Source organism: Populus alba, chromosome 16, assembly GCF_005239225.2.
Source record: "Populus alba chromosome 16, ASM523922v2, whole genome shotgun sequence".
Taxonomy (NCBI): Eukaryota; Viridiplantae; Streptophyta; class Magnoliopsida; order Malpighiales; family Salicaceae; genus Populus; species Populus alba.
In genome coordinates, this window is record NC_133299.1 from 3,696,760 (window position 1) to 3,714,620 (window position 17,861).

The 17,861-nt window shown below is 31.5% G+C and overlaps 2 protein-coding genes across 2 annotated transcripts; one reads left to right on the plus strand and one right to left on the minus strand.

Moving 5' to 3' along the window:
• Nucleotides 1-9,580: 9,580 nt before the first annotated feature.
• LOC118050579 (uncharacterized) lies at nt 9,581-11,466 on the minus strand. Its single transcript, XM_035060968.2, has 5 exons — nt 11,192-11,466; nt 10,983-11,080; nt 10,596-10,889; nt 9,969-10,017; nt 9,581-9,867 (listed from the first exon to the last, which is right to left on the minus strand). The coding sequence occupies exons 1-5, from the start codon at nt 11,425-11,427 to the stop codon at nt 9,786-9,788; spliced, it is 759 nt and encodes a 252-aa protein (XP_034916859.1). The 5' UTR covers nt 11,428-11,466; the 3' UTR covers nt 9,581-9,785.
• Nucleotides 11,467-17,059: 5,593 nt separating this feature from the next.
• On the plus strand, nt 17,060-17,659 carry LOC118050569 (large ribosomal subunit protein eL27x). Its single transcript, XM_035060958.2, has one exon. The coding sequence runs from the start codon at nt 17,127-17,129 to the stop codon at nt 17,532-17,534; it is 408 nt and encodes a 135-aa protein (XP_034916849.1). The 5' UTR covers nt 17,060-17,126; the 3' UTR covers nt 17,535-17,659.
• The last annotated feature ends 202 nt before the right edge of the window (nt 17,660-17,861 follow it).

Here is a 17,861-nt window from a genome sequence, read left to right on the forward strand (position 1 = left end):
CAATTTCATAAAAGAATTAAAGAAGAAATCACCAAAGAGAATGAGGATAAAATCTAAAAAAATAAAAATTTTCATTTAAAGAATGAAATTGAAAACACTTGAAAGTTTACAAAAAAGGTTAGAAACAAATGAAAAAAAAAAAAAGGAATCAGGACTAAATTTTTAAAACTTCTAAAATGAAAAACCTAGATTCAAGGATACAATTGAAAAGAAATAAAAAATAAAGTTACAAAAGAGCCAAGAACAAAAAATGAAACAAGTAAAAGACTGAGGATTGATACTCAAATATACCCGACCAAGGAAACTACTTTTAAATTTTAAAAAAGAATTAGGATTAAATTTGAAAAAATCAAAAAACAAAAAGATTAAAAGATAAAATTAAAAATAAAGAATGAGGATTGATACTCAAATATACTTAACCAAGAGGATTGTTGTGAAATTTAAAATGCATTGTGCAAATCTCAAGGGAGGAGAGAGAAAAAAAAAGAAAAAAAAAAGCACTAGAGATAATATGTCTATCAAAACTAAACACACGCCGCCTATTGAGAAAAACGATGTCGAGAGGAATTGAATGACACGACAGAAGAAAGTTTTTAACCTCTATATGATGGCAAACGCATCGTTGAAGCGACGCAGCTTCTCTCACACCCCTGAAATGTTTTTTTAAATTATTGTGAAAAGGATAATTTAGCCATATGTGCCCAAGTCTCAAAACACAAGCCCGTACACTTGTTTTCTTTTTTGAATTTCTTAATAGGGTAGACCACACAATTATCGTCTATCCCATTTGTTTTTTTTTTAATTGGTGGACGACACGTCATTTGCTTGAGCAGATGATATGTCATTTTTAATGGTCACTGAAAAATTAGGTTCCAAGTTTTGGCACCCCCTAAAAACCCATATTTTAACCATTTGTTTTACCTAAAAACATGAAAACAAATCCTATAACCCTCTATAATCCTGTTTTTAGCAACAAAACACATTCCAATCAGTCTAAAATTTTAAAAGTAAATTAAAAAAAAAAAACTTTCTAAGCTTTGATCTACTTTTTTTGGCATCATTGAAGGTAAAAACTACCTTCATTAAGTTCCCAATTCAAAGAGGAATTCATAAATATCAAAATCACAATTATTGATGGTTGGAATCTGGATACTCAAAAAAATTTCTATCTCCCCAAAACTTTTTGCTAACTTTCTGAAGACCTAGAATTGAAATGTAAGAAAAAATAAGTTTAGGATAAAAAAAATCCAAAATTAGAAGGGACTTCATAAGGGGAGAAAATTAAATTGATGGACCAAAGTGTAGATTTACACTCCTCTTGAAAAAAAAAGAAAAAAAAATGTTGTCATTTTATTTTCAAAGTCAAATTTGATCCATGTTTTTTTAATCTTAACCCTCTAACAATTCTAAACTTTCTAATGCAAAATTGCAATACTATTAAATTTCAAAACAATCATTGACACTTATAGTAGGTATAAACTTGAAAAATAAAAGAGAATGAAAAAACATAGGATAAAATCAAAGTAATTTTAAAAGAACAAATTGAAAGAATCTTTATTTGGAGGATAAAAAAAAATCTAGGGATAAGAAGGAAGTCAAGCATTGCATTGCTTATAAATAGAAAAATATGAGAGGATAAATAGGGATAACAATAAAATGTTGACCTAAATTAGTTTCCTTGTTGACAATAATGTTAATTAATGTTAATGTTTCTTTCAAATATATTATTTTAATTCTTACTTCAATTATGTTATATTTATTTGTATATTTTAATATCTTGATGTTGAAAGTATATTTGTTTAGGTGTTGCTAGTAAGACTGTATCTAGAAAAACAACTGTGAGTAATATGATCATTTCTTAGCTATATGATTAATGCATCGTTCTTGTCAATCAACTAAAATTTATGTTTAATTTTTACTAGGTCAATTATTTAAATGATATTTAAGATTAAACAAAATGAGTAATTTGTTTGTTTTCATTTATAAGATTCATTTCATCACTACTTAAGGATGATACATTGTTAAAAGTTCATGACGATAAATTTGATCATCCTGGCAAGTATTCTTATTTGTTTGTCTTTGCATACCTTCTTTCTGATCTTATTTGGAATTTTGGTGTGAGTGCTTCAAAAGTAACATAAAGAAAATTCTTAACCCCACAATCATATCTCATAAGTAAATGATTTTGTCTCTTGTTCTTTAAAATGATTATACAGAACATTGATTTTTGTTCTGTGCCTAGATTCATGATATTGATGAGTGTGATTTTTCTTCTGAGCTCATACCTATTTGTTTTGGTTAATCACGGGTTAACCCTTCATACATCATTATTTTAGAAGGAATTGTAGCTCTTCATGATTCTCATATTCGTGACCTAGTTAACATAAAGATCTTTGTTAACATAGGTTCTTTACCATTATTTTATTTGAACATTTTATTGATTTCATTGTCAATAAAGCAAGAAATTGTGCAAAGGATGGTGACTCCAAACAGTTTTAGATTGGAAAGATTTTGAATATCCTTTGTATATGATGGACCACGTACAAATTAATCTTTGACATCATCAGAGAAGAAAGTTGAATTGATTGTATAGTTTTTGATGAATTAGTGCATTTCATATTAAAATTCTTTTCCTCTTAAGGTCCATGGTTAAAAGGACTAAAAGAAATAAGACTCAATATAAAGGCCAGAAAAGAAGTCAAAACCCATAAAAAAGGGGCTTGGCAGCATACCAGACCCATCTTTCTTGGGCTTGGCTACGTGCCATGCCTAAATGCATGTGAATCTAGGTAAGATTCCAAACCCAAATTCCTCGAGTTTGGCTACGTGATAAGCCCAAATGCTTGTGGGTCCAACAAAATATCAGACCCAACATCCTTTGGCCTAGGATTACTTTGGATCCAAGCATCCAATATGAGAATCTAGGATCATCATCTCCCTACACTTTAGTCATGCAAAAAATTCCACTAAGAGTCATCCATACATCAATCAATATTATGTTGATTACAAGAATTGATCTCATTGATATTTATATCATGTGCAAAATGATATAAGGCCACTTTCTATAGGCATATGGTATTCCTATTAATATTAATGTTGTGTAAGGAGACACTTACATCAACATTAATGTTAATGCAAGGGTCTCCCTCCCTACTTGAATGTAAAAAAAGAAAAGACTTTTGACCCCTTGAATAAGAGGAAAAAAGTTCAAGGTACAAAAGTTATAAATACTTTTTGAACAACCTAGATAAAAGGTTCACAATCTTCACTCTCTTAGAATGTATTTTTAGCATTTATCATACATGATCTATGAACAAACATTCTTGTTCTTAGAATTTAATGCTCATTTATTACAACTCTTCATTATAAAGTCACCAACTTAATCATTAGAGGGTTCCTAAATCCCGCCAAAAGAAACTGTTTTACAGGAATCCAGACATTTGTCACCAACCCTCTACAACTTTAGTTATGTAGAATAAAAGATTAACATAAATGTGTGATCATCCATTATCCAAACATTCAAAAACTCAAGTTTCGTGACATACTGAATTCTGGAGCATCATTAGTATCAATAACAGCAAATACCTAAAGGATAAGGTCAACAAAATACTAATCTAGCAACAATAAACACAAGGACCAAATGGTGATAAATTCATGAATCTTTGAAGATTCCCTTATACACCATTTATTATATGATCAATTTTAATAATGTCGTAAAAATTTGAGTAGCTTGGGAGTAAGGCTTGGATCTTGGATAAGTGATTAATCTCTTGATTTTGACAATCTGATTTGTTCTCTCTAGCCAAGTTGGCTTGAGATAGATGTTTGATACCTGAAAAAAGTCACATTTAATGAATTTGGAGACTCTTCAATGATTAAGTTAATGATTTATTTTAGAGAAAATGCAATAATATTACAAAGAAATACTTTTAAAATAAATATGTAGTATAGAATGGAGATTCCAAACCTCTTATGGTTTAAGGATTCGTGGTCTATTTAAAGCATACAAGTCTCTTATGGAGAGAAGGGGCTAAATCATAGTATTGCTCTGATAGTTTTAATAAGAAAAAATATATTTGACATATGTATTAATAATGATGGAAATATAATGGGCCTTTAGAGGACTTTTACATGCTATCCCTTACACAATATTACTATTAGTGGAAATATGATGGATCCTTAGAAGACTTTTTATACACCTAACGATGTAAGGAGAGTAAAATCTAAAATGTAGTTGTACCCATAAGACTAGGCTTTTTCTCTAGGTTGAACCCAAGGGAGTTGAGTCCTTCCATTAGCTGAGCCCAAGGGAGAGTGAGTCATTCCTTTGGTTGAGTCCAAGGAAGATGGTTTTTTGAAGGGTTTTTTTGGCCTATTAAATCTATATTTATTAGTATCCCCCCAAGTCTTTATGATAATTTCACGTAAAAACTTGTAAAAGTACCTGGTATGATGAGTTTGTTAAATTTTTCTTTTTGTATGAGAAATGAGGTGAAAACCTTGGTAAATATACCAGATAGGAACATTTCTCATATATTACCCTGCACACAAATGAGTTTGAAAAAAACTTATATGTGAACCATGAAGAAACTCATACTTAGAAAATTTTCTAGGAGGGTAAGGTGAAACTATAAAGGAATCTATACTTAGAAACTTTTTTTAATCAGTGGAGAAACCCATTGAGAGTAAGTCTATATTTAAAATTTTTTCTAAGAAACTGAGAAAAATGAATTCCTATCGACACACACTTAGAAAATTTTCAAGAGGCAAAAAGGAACCCATGTCGAAGTTTGTACTTAAAAATAATTCTAAGGAGTAAAGGGGGACCAAATGAGAGTGAGGTGAAACCATAGTGAATCTCATACTCATAAAATTTTTGTAATGAGTGGGGAAACCCAATGAAGATAAGCCTATTTTTGTAATGATTTCATACTTATAGAGGGTAGGGCCCGTGTTTAGAAAACTTCCAAGTGGATGAGGGGAACTGAAGGAGGGTAGGCCTATATTTATAAAACTTTCTAAGAATGTCGACGCCTATACTTAGAAAATATTTTAAGAGTCTAATGGGAACGAATACCTATTGATACCTATACTTGAAAAATTTCCAAGGAGCAGGGGGGACTAACCCATGCGATGCCCATACATAGAAAAGTTTCTAAGGGGCAGAGGAGAACCCAAGAAAAGTGAGCCTATACTTAGAAAATATTCTAAGAGGTTCAGGGGCGCAAATCCCTATTAACGCCTATATTTAAAAAAATTTCAAAGGATGGAGGGGAACCCAAGGAGAGTGAGCCTATATTTAGAAAATATTCTAAGAAGTTGAGGGGAGTGAATCTTTATCGACGCTAATATTTAGAAAAATTCCCAAGAGGTGAAGGAAAACCCAAAGAGAGTGAGCCTATACTTAGAAAATTTCTAAAAGAAAAAGGAGATGTATCAATAATGATGCTCATACTTAGAAATATTTATAAGAGGTAGAGGAGAACCCAAGAAGAGTGATGTTATTGCATTAAAGAGACCAAGTCAATTCATTACAAGGAGATTATGCAACAACACTAGGAAGAACCTCTTTTAAGGATATTTTGCAAGAGTCTAGAAGCTCCCATCAAAGATTTGTAAATAGAAAGTGTATGTTAGAGATGATTATTTTAATTTAAAAATAAACTTACTTCCTATCAAATATAATATATCTTGAGTTGAATTGTTGTACTCTAGGAAGCTTTTTGATCCATTCCTTGAACAGTGATGCTATTGCATTAGGAAGACACTAGGTCAATCCTTTCCAAGGGTGAGGATGTCACTGATGCCAAGATTTGCTGAGGTAGTAAGACTTGATTTTCCCCTTAAGTAACCAACACAACTTGGGTGATGGGTTGCACTTGATTGATGAGCTGTTGGAAGTTTGAATGGGAAAAAATACTCGTGGTAATGGGTAGATCCATCAAGCATTCTAGCTCATGTGTGTTATGGTTGTGTGTCATTGAATGACTTGGAAATGTCATTAGAAAAACAACCAATAGTTTTTTTAACAGCATCCACAGATGACACCAATAATGATGTCATAAAAAATTTGAGTAGTATGGGGGCAAGATTTATGTCTTGGATAATTAGTTAAAATCTTGGTTCTGATAATTTGATCCATTCTTTATAGCCAAGGTGGCTGGAAGCGGGTGTTTGATACATATAAAAAGTCCTCTTTGGTGAATTTGGGGACTTTTCGATTATTAAATCAATGATTTTTTTAGAAAAAATACAATAACATTACAGAGAGATACTTTGAAAATAAATATGCAGTAGAAAATAAAGATTATGAACCCCTTCTGGCTAAAGGATTCATGGTCTATTTATAGCTCATGAGTCTCTTTATAGAGATGAAGGGTTAAAGTATAATATTGTTCTGATAACTTCAATGAAGAAAAATATCATTAACACATGTGTTAATGAGGGAAAATATCTCTGACATGTGTATTAAAGTTGAAGAAAATACAATAGGTCTTTAGAGGACTTTTATACACCTAAGGGTGTAGGAAAAGCAAGATTCAAAAATATAGTTGTGTGTGTGCCCATGGGATTAGGCTCTTTCCCTTGGTAAAGCCCAATAAAGATTAGTCAATTTTTTTAGTTAAGCTTCAAAAAAATGATTTATTTTACAGGTTTTGAACCTATTAAATTTGAATTTATGAAATCTCAAACCTGATCACGCTACAACCTAGTCATGCTTCTAGAGATATTATGAAACAAGTTTCTCTCGATACAACTTATATGTTCCTAAGACAACTATGGGCTTTGCTTTCTGAAATTGAAAACGTCCATACAATCAAATTTCCTTTGACATAAGTGTTGACTTCGTTACTCATGATGATTAATATCCAGGTAATAGTGATTTCATTTTATTACAAGGTTGAATGCTTCTCCTTAACAATAGAATTCAGTATAATATTTATAATATATTATATAATCTTCTTTTGCAAGGTTGATATCATATTCTTTTGTATTTCTTATTTAGAGAAATTCAATAAATATACAGATTTTCTTCGAATAAACATGCAAGAAAATATGAGATGTAAGGTAGGCTATGTAATTAGAAGAAAAACTATATACGTAATGCATATTTTGAACAAGGATGAAGCATTTTATACCACGGGTGCTTATTGTATATAACACATGTTCATCTGTTTGTTTCCAATAATGGTCACCTATAAATAACCATTAAAAATAATTTCACCGTGCAGATTCTGACCTTCGACTTGCAAGGGGAATTCGATGTGATATTGTTGAAAGAGGGAGGAATATCAAGAACATGCTTGACCAAGTCTGTGAAGTTCATTGATTTCCTGAAATTTCAGTTGCTAGATTCAATCCAACTTCCATAATCATTGCTAAATGAAGTTCCCTTGGTCATTCTGACTTGAAACAAGTTTTAAGTAGTTCTTGGAAGACTTTATCTTGCTTTTTATTCACTTGCAGCTTAGATGTTGATGTTTGTATTCCAGTCAAGCAATTACCATTCCACTAGTATGAGTAATGTGGGTTTTGGATATTCCTCTTACAAGCAAGTTACATATGATTTACATATATATTTGCAGTACGCTCAATAAGTGAAGCCAAGTTTTGAAGAGTTTATACTGCTGTAAAAAAAACATACTTCGATGTTATAATCCCTAGAGGAGGAGATAATGATGTCACAATCGACTTGAGAGTACAACATATCCATGCAAAGCTTAGCCAACATTGTACGTGTAAAATATATCAAAATCTTTATGTTATACACTCAACATTTCAGGTAATATTGTTAACTTGATTTTACTGTTGCAATTTCTTCAGTAACCTTTCTTTTTGTAACAAAGTTTTGAATAATTTCTTCATAATTTCTTAATTTGAATTCTCACAATCTTAAGTTTGAGAGGAAATGGAGAATTATCCAGATGCAGGGAACGCACACATTTGTACTTGATGTCAAAACAAGAAAGCATGGTCTAGATCATGGGGTTAATTTCGAATCCCCTATTCTCCAACACAGTCTTAAACTTTCACATTCTCCAAGTTCTATATGGCCTATAATTAATTTCCAGAGATTAATTTTGGATATCTCATCTCTTTAATGCAGTCTCGGACTAGCACCACCCTCTAGTTGAGAGCTCCCATGTCTTATGTCATCCCATAAAGGTCGCATACTAAGAACTTTTCTAAGCCCTTCATGGTTCCCTTCCAAATACTTAGAAATTTTTTTAAACATGATACACACCCCTATACACGGGCTCTTTGGTTTATTACCTAAGGTTTCAACCTCTCTTCTCATATGAAGAAATTTCAACGAACTCATCATAGTAATTGAATATTTTTACAAATCTTTGCAGATTAATACCACAAATACTTGGGGGCTATTGTTGGATCAAAATAAAATAAATCCAAAAAACCCTCCAAATAGGGCAAAAAAAAACCCCTAAAAGCCCAAAAAAATCCTTTTTTGAAACAGGCTACCACGGTTAAGCCCAATTACTACCAAGATACATGGGCTCAAGCAGGGTGACCCAAGCCCATATCAGGTGTGCTATCACGCCCAACCTTGCTTGTTAGGCGTGACACCTTAATAGGCATGTCATGCCCAATAAAAGTTAGGAGTGCTGGGCACACGAACACCTATTATTAGGTCTAAGCATAACACCTAGATCAAGTGTTGGATATGCCAACGCCTAATTTCTTAGGATGTTGGCCATACCCCCAGCACCACAATAGACTCGAGCATGTGCTCCTAGTCCAACGCTCACCTTTGAGACTCCAGGCATGTCTTTTTATATTTTATACTAATCTAATATATATTATTTTGAATATAATACAACTCAAAAATATCACAATGATAAAATTACATTTTAACCTTCTCTTAACAAAAAAACAACTCATAAGCTATAAATATATCATGAATCCTTCAAGTTAAAGGTTCACAATCTTTTTATTCTTAACACTTTCAGCATATATATTTTCAAAGTCCATCTCTCTAAAATATCATTTCACTTTCTCTTGTTCCCCTTTTTCTTGTTTTTTTATGAGAACTCATATGTGATACTTATGGAGAGCAACTGATTGGGATGAGGAAGTTTTGTTTCAGAAATGATAGATAATAAACCTCTTCGAGTTAAGAAAGATACAAGAAAATATATTATTATGATTACAACAAGATTGATGCTAGATTTGAGGGTTATTAAAAAGATTTTGGATGTGAATTCCTCAAGTGCGGTTGTTTAAGAATTCGTATCTAGTAAAAAAATTTAATTACAATCCTTAAAAATCTTGAAGCCCGAAGAGAGAACACTACGTGTACCAGTGGAATTTACTGTGCTCTAGAGAAATGTGAAGGCTACTGGAAATGAAAAAACTACGGCAGTTGCTAGATCAGGGGAAGAATACTCCACAACTGAAATAATTTGATGCAATATTTTCACGAGGTGGCGTTTACATGCAAAATGCATCTTTCTCTTCAGAGGAGATATGTTTGGTTTCTGTGAAACGGAGAAAAGAACACACACACACGCCCCTAAGTCAGTAGAATGTTCATCATTGCTAGATTTAAAACAAACGGCAATCAAACAAAACTTCAAAATGATTAATTTCATATAATTTACTAGACAAAAAAACCAATCGCAAGGAAAATCTTTAAGGAGGAAACCAATTTGGAGACATCGAGTTCTCTAGTTCCTAACATCGACTTACTTTTTGACATTGCAAACGGGTAACAGTCCAAATACTTTGTTTTACAATCTCTCAGAAGTCACATGTATTTGAGCCGATCAACTTGCAGGGTCCTTCTTGCTCTTCTTCTTTCTAGAAGCAGAGCTGCTGGGTCCAATTTCAATTGACATTCTCTTAGCCCTGCAAAAGAGAACAAAAAAGAAATGTTCTCTAAATAAAGCCACCATGAAGAAGAAAATGAAGTTCCAAGAAAGTACAGGAACACAGAGAAAAAAACATACCGCGTCGAGAGCTCTTTTGATTCCTCGTCATTATCTTCGACTGCATCCTCTGTGAAAATATACTCAAATTAAAGAGGATACAAATGTAGCTCTACGTAAGTTTGCTAACTCAACATCAAGGCAGAACTGAAATGTTGTTTCGCAACCATTTAAACCAAGATTATTTGGCTTCCCTCAAAAAGAAGAAGTATGCAAGCAATATTCTTTCAAAAGAGCACACAGAAAGAATAGAAGCGAAAGCCATCAATATCAAAGTAAACTTTGATGACGCTACCGTGCAAGTTGCCAAGGTTAAGCAAAATAATTTGACAGAATAAAATCGAGCTAATGCCACCATCACTTGAACACATCTCACCTTGTAACAAATCACTACTGTACTATATATGCTGTTGATGTCACTGTATTGAAGCTAGTCTGAGTTTGTGCTAAGCTAAGAACTGTGGTTATACCATTAGGGTAACTCGTCAATGTCTGGAAAAAAATATTTCTTAAACCTAGGTATGTTCACCATCGTTCTGATCTTTTACATTTCTGTCCCAAAAATTGCTTCATTGCTTGCATAAAAACCATAGAAAGCAGAATCATAACACTAAACACTAATACTTTTTTTTATTTTGCAACACACACCTGCTGCATTTTCTTCCTGGCTTTCGTGCTCGGACTCCGCATCAGAACCCCACCGATCTCCTCCATCGTCAAAGTCCCAGCGTTCTCCAGCAGGTGGAATCCAGAAATCAGTTTCTTCTAAATCACTGTCCTTATCAGAAGAATCCCTTACTTGAGAAATAATTTCCTCAACCTTGTTTTGCTTCTTCTTATTCTTTTTCTTTTTCTTAGCACCATCCTGGCTCGACTTCAATTCTTCCTCAACTTCCTCCGCTACCAGTCCATTGGATTCCAATTTCTCCATTTCCTTTTGCTCTGTCCACAACAATCATTTCTTCAAATCTTAAAAAGAAACACAAGCCAATACTTGTGCAAAATTACAGTACAATTTTTTAAAAAAAAACAAACCTAATTTGTTAAGAAACCTCTTCCCATTGATGTGCTTCCAAATATGTTCCTCAGACTTGTTGACAGTATCCCCGGTTAATTTACATATCAACTTTGCACTAAAAAACAAACAAAATTTTATTACATAAATTAACGTTAAATATCCAAATGAATCACTAGAAAAACAAAAACCCAGAAAAGAAAAGATGTAGTTAAGGTTCGAAAAGTACCGAGAGAGAGGGTCTTGCTTGAACATGTTGAGAGGGGGTTTGTTGTTGGCTAGAGCAAAGTCTATCAGACCCAAACGGCAGCGTTTACTGTGTGAATAGGATTCTTTGTCTTTGGCTAACATTTCGTGTCCACTCTCTAGGCACTTGAACCTGCCATTTTCGAGCTGTGTGAAGGTAGGTGAGCCCAACAAGTTGCTCCCTTCCTTCGTCTCCATCTTCGTGCTCTCTTCACTCATCGCCGCCTTTCAACAGAAATATCAAAAACAAAGTCGAGCTGTTTTCTTTTCTTTTGCTTTTAAATCTGATAGCTGACTCGTCGTTTTGTATTTTTGCTTCTGAAAGAAAACCGGCATGTCGTATGCACTCCGTTCTTCAAACATTTGACTGCTCTTGCCTAAATTAATTAAATTAAATTATTAAAAGAAAACTAAAAGATCCGGTGGTTTTTCTATAACGACATTCACAATGCACCGTGGAATGTAACAAGTGAGTTTTTTTTTTTTTCATTTGATTTTATTTGATCACTTTGCTTTTTTATTTCTTTTTATTTTTTTTTTAATTTTATCATTTTATATTAAATTTATTTATAATTTATTTTGATCATTTTGATATGGATCCTCACAATAGTAAAAAAAAAATTTAACTCTTAGTTAGTATCATTAGAATCATGTTGATAATAACATCTTCATGAGGCAGTGTGTGGTAATGTTGAAATTTCAAAGCAGTTTTGGTGATTCATTTTTTTCTTTTTCTTTTTCTTTTTCTTTTTATCTCTCATTAGTTTTCCTTAATGAGTCTCTCTAGAATAGAGAAAAAAGGTTGTTAGTTTTATTTTATATTAAATTTGATTTTTATTTTTTTTAATTGTTACTTTTAATAATTATTATTTTTTAATTTTATTATTTAATATTGAGTTGGTTAGGAATTGAGTTTTCTAAAATTTTTCTTGTTTGCTTTTTATAGAACTATTTTAATTCATGACTAATAGATTTACTAGCCTCTACTAGCATAACCAACATTCACCATATAGTAGTAAGAACCTCTTCACCCCATATTAATGAGAAGATATCATAACTAAGCATTTGGTACTTGTTATTTTTAGTTGTTTAATACCAATCTTTGAAATCATGGTTTAAAATATACACTTATAAAACCAAGAAAATATTAAAAAAAATATATATACTAGAAAGTACTTTAAAGATATATGATTTATGAAAAAAGGTGTTCATATATTGAGTTTACTAAATGCAAATAGCTATTAATTTTGCTGGGAGGATGACAAACATGACTTGAAACTATGCAACACTAAGAGATGTTAGTTGTGGTTATGATCACTTTCATCTTTAAAATAAAAGTATAAACATCATTTTGCATATACAAAATCAAATCTATTTGAAAGAAAATGGCATGTAGAGCTAAGAATACCAACTCAATATTGATTATTTAATAATTGTTTATCTTAAATAATTCGTTAAATCAATCAATCAATGCAAAAAATTAAGCTATCCGCTAAATTATCTATAAAATATACACATATTATCTCTACCTAACTCCTCAAAAAAAATAATTGTTTCAAAATTGTAATAGTTATGATATGCAAATTAATCTTTTAAAATAATTATATATGAATCGAAGTTTTTACTAGAATGGTCATACCATTAAGTTGACCCTTCAACTCTTACATAAAATGTCGAACAAGGGTGGCATAACCTTGTAGAGGGGAATCTTCTTTATTGAATGGTGGTGTTTGGAGTATCTTAGATGGTTGGAGATGTCATGTTTATTTGTTTGAATGTGACAACCCGATTAACCTTTTCGATTTAAAAGATAACAAAATAGGAACAGAAGACGTGTTACTTGGTTTATTCATTAAAAGCGAGTGACACATAGTCTCTTTAAACCCTAAAATTTAGGCTTGAGAATTAAGATTTTGTAAATCTCATTTCGGTCCATATTGTTTCAATTGTAGCACATGAACATACAATTGACCATGAAAATTCTTAATTTACATAGTTGCACCATTAAAAACTTTAATTTAACGCCTCTGATTTGAGACCTTTTTTTCAAATTGATCCTTAATTTTTAATTTGTTCAATTTGACCCTTAATTAACCCCTAAACTTTGATTTTCTTATAATTTCACCCCCGACTTCATCTAATTTAATTAACCCCTAGACTTTGATTTTCTTATAATTTCACCCCCAATTTCATCTAATTAAGCTTGTACAAATTAAATTTGATCTTTTAAAATTCTAATATTCTCAATTAAGCTCAAAATAAGCTTTTAAACTTGATTTTTCACCAATTAAGTCCTTAATAAAATTATTTGACCCATTAAAAACCTAATTAAATCCTTGCACTTAATTAATTATTTTAATTTTGGCCTAAATTAATTTATAAACATAATCAAACCTTTAATTAGATCATTAATTAAATCAATTTAGACTATTAAATATCTAATTAAGTCCCCAGACTTAATTTTTAAGTAAATTTATCCAATATTCATTGAAGTTAACCTTGAATTTACATTACCTTTCACATTTAGGACCTTCAAGGGTGCAATTGAATTTCTAAAAATATCAAATATCTAGTTTGGTCCCTTCATTTCTTATTTATGCATGTAGATCCCTCTTCAACCTATTCTTGTTAACTAAGTCGCTTGTCTTTCTATATATTTTTTTTTTTAACCTTTTTTCCCCTTTTATTTTTGTATAAAAGAAAAAGGTTAATTTTAGAGGAACCCAAAATTGGGTTGCGACAAAAGGTTTAAAGCACATGTTGCTAAGTGCTTTACACAAAAAAGAAGTTGTTAACTTCATTAAAGTTCTTTTCAGATAAGAAGTATAGTTTCATCCAAGTATATACTCTTTTGCTAAGTGTTTTCTACATGGTGAGCTAGATAAGAGGGTATAAATGCTTTAGTAAGAGGGTTTCATTACTCAATGTAAAGAAGACCATGTATACTTATTGAAAAAGGCATTGTATGACTTGAAGTAGTCACTAAGGTAATGGTACAAAAGGCTGGATATTTTTATACTTAAACATAATTACTTTATGAGTGATAGTTGTATTTATTTTAAAAAACTCTTAGATGGCTTATTTGTGTATTTATTGTTGTATGTTAATGACTTATTGATTTCCTTTAAGAACATGTTTGAGATCAACAATTTAAAGAATCAATTCAATGGTGAGTTAGAGATGAAGCATTTGAGTGTAGTTAAAAAGATTTTGGGTATGGAGATACATAAAAATTGAAGCATTGGCAAGTTATACTTCTCATAAAGGAAGTATTTTAAGAAGATACTTTAGCGTTTTGGTATGCAAAACTGCAAGCCAATAAGTACTCCACTTCCAGCTTATTTCAGGTAATCTTCAGGTTTGTCACCAGAAACCGAGGAGGAGAAAGAACACATATCATGTGTTTTATATGCTAGTGTAGTTGAAAGCATTATATATGTTATCTTGTTTAGACATTTGGCATGTTGTTAGTATAGTCAACATGTTTATGGGAAATCTTAATAAAGTTCATTGACATGTCATGAAATGGATACTCCATTATCTTATAAGTATTACATATATAAGCTTAGTATATGAAATGAGTAGTAGCACTAGAAGTACTGTTAAGGGCTTTATAGATTTAGATTACGCTAGTTATTTAGATATAAGAAGATCGTTAACAAGTTATGTTTTTACTCTCTTAGGGTGTGCCATTAGTTGGAAAACAGTTTACAATCCATTATTGTCTTGTTTACAACAAAGGTTGAGTATATGACATTAACAAGGGTGGTGAAAAGAAGCTTTATGACTGAAAGGTTTAGTTAATAATCTTGGTCTATTATATGAGTTGATTGTTATACATTGTGATAGCCAAAATGTTATTCATCTGGCCAAGAACAAGTTGTACCATGAAAGAACTAAATATATTAATGTCAGATATCACTTCATTCTAGATATCATGTTATAATGTGTTGTATTAGTGAATAAGATTGTTATAACTGAGAACCTTGCAAGTATATTAACGAAGCTATCCTATAGTCGACTTCAAGCATTGGTTAAACTTGATTGGTTTATGTAGTACTTGAAAGATGTTTAGTGGGACAATCATAGACGAGTTCAAAAAGTTGGCTCAATTTAAGATAAGATGGAGATTTATTGGATTTGTTTTAAATTATAGGTCCAACTAAGAAAATGAATACCAATGTACTTAGTCCATGTATAAAAACTTAAAGTTGTCATATTTTAGGGTTAAGGCTTATTTGTAAGTGTCTTTAATTTCTACACTTTAGTGGCTAGAGAGAAAATGTGAGTTTCTGGTTATTTTAGGATCTTGTGTGAAAAGAGTAATTTTGTATGACACCCTGTAATCTCCTACTTCCTCACAATAAATTTCCTTAGTCATTTTGCCTATGAAGTAGGCCTAATTTGTTGAACCATGTAACTTTCTTGTGTGCTCTTGTATGATTGATTGTACTTGTTATTTTATATTTCTCTACTTGCCAATTTGTTTGAAACTCTAGGATTGTTTCCACAATAATAAGAAATTAGTCACTATAGATAGTTTTTACTTTTCCATTGGATGAAGTCTTCATACAATATATAAGTAGTCGCTATTGAGAATCATTTAAGTAAGAGTCAGTTGTTGTAAAGAATCTCTACTCCATATGAAAAATTGTGTTAGAAATATCCACTTAACATGAAAATATCCTTTATAGATAATTTATCTATGTAGACATTATCCCTTGAAGAGAATCTTTACTTAATAAAGGATTATCCACCTAAAAAGGATCACTTTTAAAAAGGAAAAAAGAAAAGAAATTATTGTATAAAATCTCATCAAACGAGTTAGATTGTGCAAAACTCAACCTGACCAGTCTTGGAAGTCAACTTAGCCTATCTTGACCCAACTTAACTTATAATTTCACTATTTAGTTGGTTCTTGTATAAGTATAACAAGTTAACCGAATTTTAACTTATACTCAAGTTGTTTTATCTATATTCATCTAATTATTTTTGGTTTTTTTTTCCCATGAATTTTATGCAATCAAACTCTAAGTATAATGAAGTCTTCAATTACATTATTTAATATCACAAAGCTTAAATTAATCCATTTTCATTTGATTAATAAGCTTACTCAACTAAATTAAACCTCATCGATTTTAAAATTAAAAAACTGCTGCTTTCTTACTCATTTGTAGATGGTGTTATTCCCACTCATCAGCTTGTTATTCTCAATTCATCTTTGTAGCTTTTAAAACAATTTTTTTATATATTTTTTTAAAAAATAAGAAGAAGTTGAAGAAAAAAACTAATTTATTAGTTATTTTCTATATGAACTTTTAATATTGAATTCATTAAATCATAAAATAAATAATAAATTATTAGTAATAATTTATGATTTATCGTCTATAATCTTAGGTACACAAAATATTAGCATCATGATTTATTGAGTTACTTATTCATAAAATTTGCAATATCCATTGACTTAGTTTTAAGTTTACAAGAAAAAAATATATTACGTAACTTGTATTCTTGAAAAATAAAATTATAAATATTTAGATATAATCCACTATTTTTCTTGTATTATTTTTTTACTATGAGGATTTTAATTAAATAAAAAAAAAATAATAAGATTACTTTTTGGTCTCTACAGTACAATAAACAACGACGTGAAAATAAGAAAAAGAGAGGAAAATGACCAAAAATAAAACTAGAGCAACAGTTTATTTACTCGTGTTTTATATAGAAGGACTAAAATGAGAATTATTAACATTTTCTCTCTTTTCAGCCCTTGTCGGCCCAGTCCAATAACAAATCAGCCCACTAAAAACAAAGCCCCTAGGGTTTCGTTTCCCATATAAACATCACCAGCCACCCAGCGTCAGTGCTTCTAGGTTTGCAAGCAGCAACAGAGACAGAGAGCGGCAAGAGCAGCGAAAATGGTGAAGTTCTTGAAGACAAACAAAGCCGTGATAATCCTGCAAGGCAAATACGCAGGTCGCAAAGGAGTGATCGTCAGGTCCTTCGACGATGGTACACGTGATCGCCCGTACGGCCACTGTTTGGTTGCAGGGATTAAGAAGTACCCAAGCAAGGTTATCAAGAAGGACTCAGCCAAAAAGACTGCCAAGAAATCCCGGGTCAAGTGCTTCATTAAGCTAGTGAACTACCAGCACCTGATGCCTACACGTTACACGCTGGATGTGGACTTGAAAGATGTTGTGACCGCTGATTGTTTGTCAAGCAAGGATAAGAAGGTTACTGCTTGCAAGGAGACAAAGGCTAGGTTCGAGGAGCGGTTTAAGACGGGCAAGAACAGGTGGTTTTTTACAAAGCTGAGGTTTTGATTTAAAAATGGTATCTGTCAGTTGTTGAGCTTTTTCAAGCCTTTATTATCATGATGGATTTTAGCAGTTTTGTTGATTTTGGATCTCTCTGGGTTTTTTTATAATCAAACTCATTGCCTGGTTTATTGTCTCTGTCGATGCTTTTAATGCTCAATCTTTAAGACTAGTTTGCGAGTTACATTGCTGTTCTTGTATTGTTGCTCAAGTTCGGTGTTTCTAGCATTTCTCTATTAATAACCCATATATTTTTTTTTTTAATTTAGGATGCTAAACTTTGTTGTTGATTGAAATTGGCCAAAAAAATAATGATATGCCAGGCTTAAAATA

Excerpts from the sequence above, each read along its gene's own strand:
- LOC118050579 (XM_035060968.2), bottom strand. The coding sequence starts at position 11,427 with ATGAGTGAAGAGAGCACGAAGATGGAGACGAAGGAAGGGAGCAACTTG. Across the intron at positions 11,081-11,191 it reads AAGCAAGACCCTCTCTCTCG|TGCAAAGTTGATATGTAAAT; the intron begins GTACTTTTCGAA and ends TTTGTTTTTTAG. Across the intron at positions 10,018-10,595 it reads CCAGGAAGAAAATGCAGCAG|AGGATGCAGTCGAAGATAAT; the intron begins GTGTGTGTTGCA and ends ATATTTTCACAG.
- LOC118050569 (XM_035060958.2), top strand. The coding sequence starts at position 17,127 with ATGGTGAAGTTCTTGAAGACAAACAAAGCCGTGATAATCCTGCAAGGC.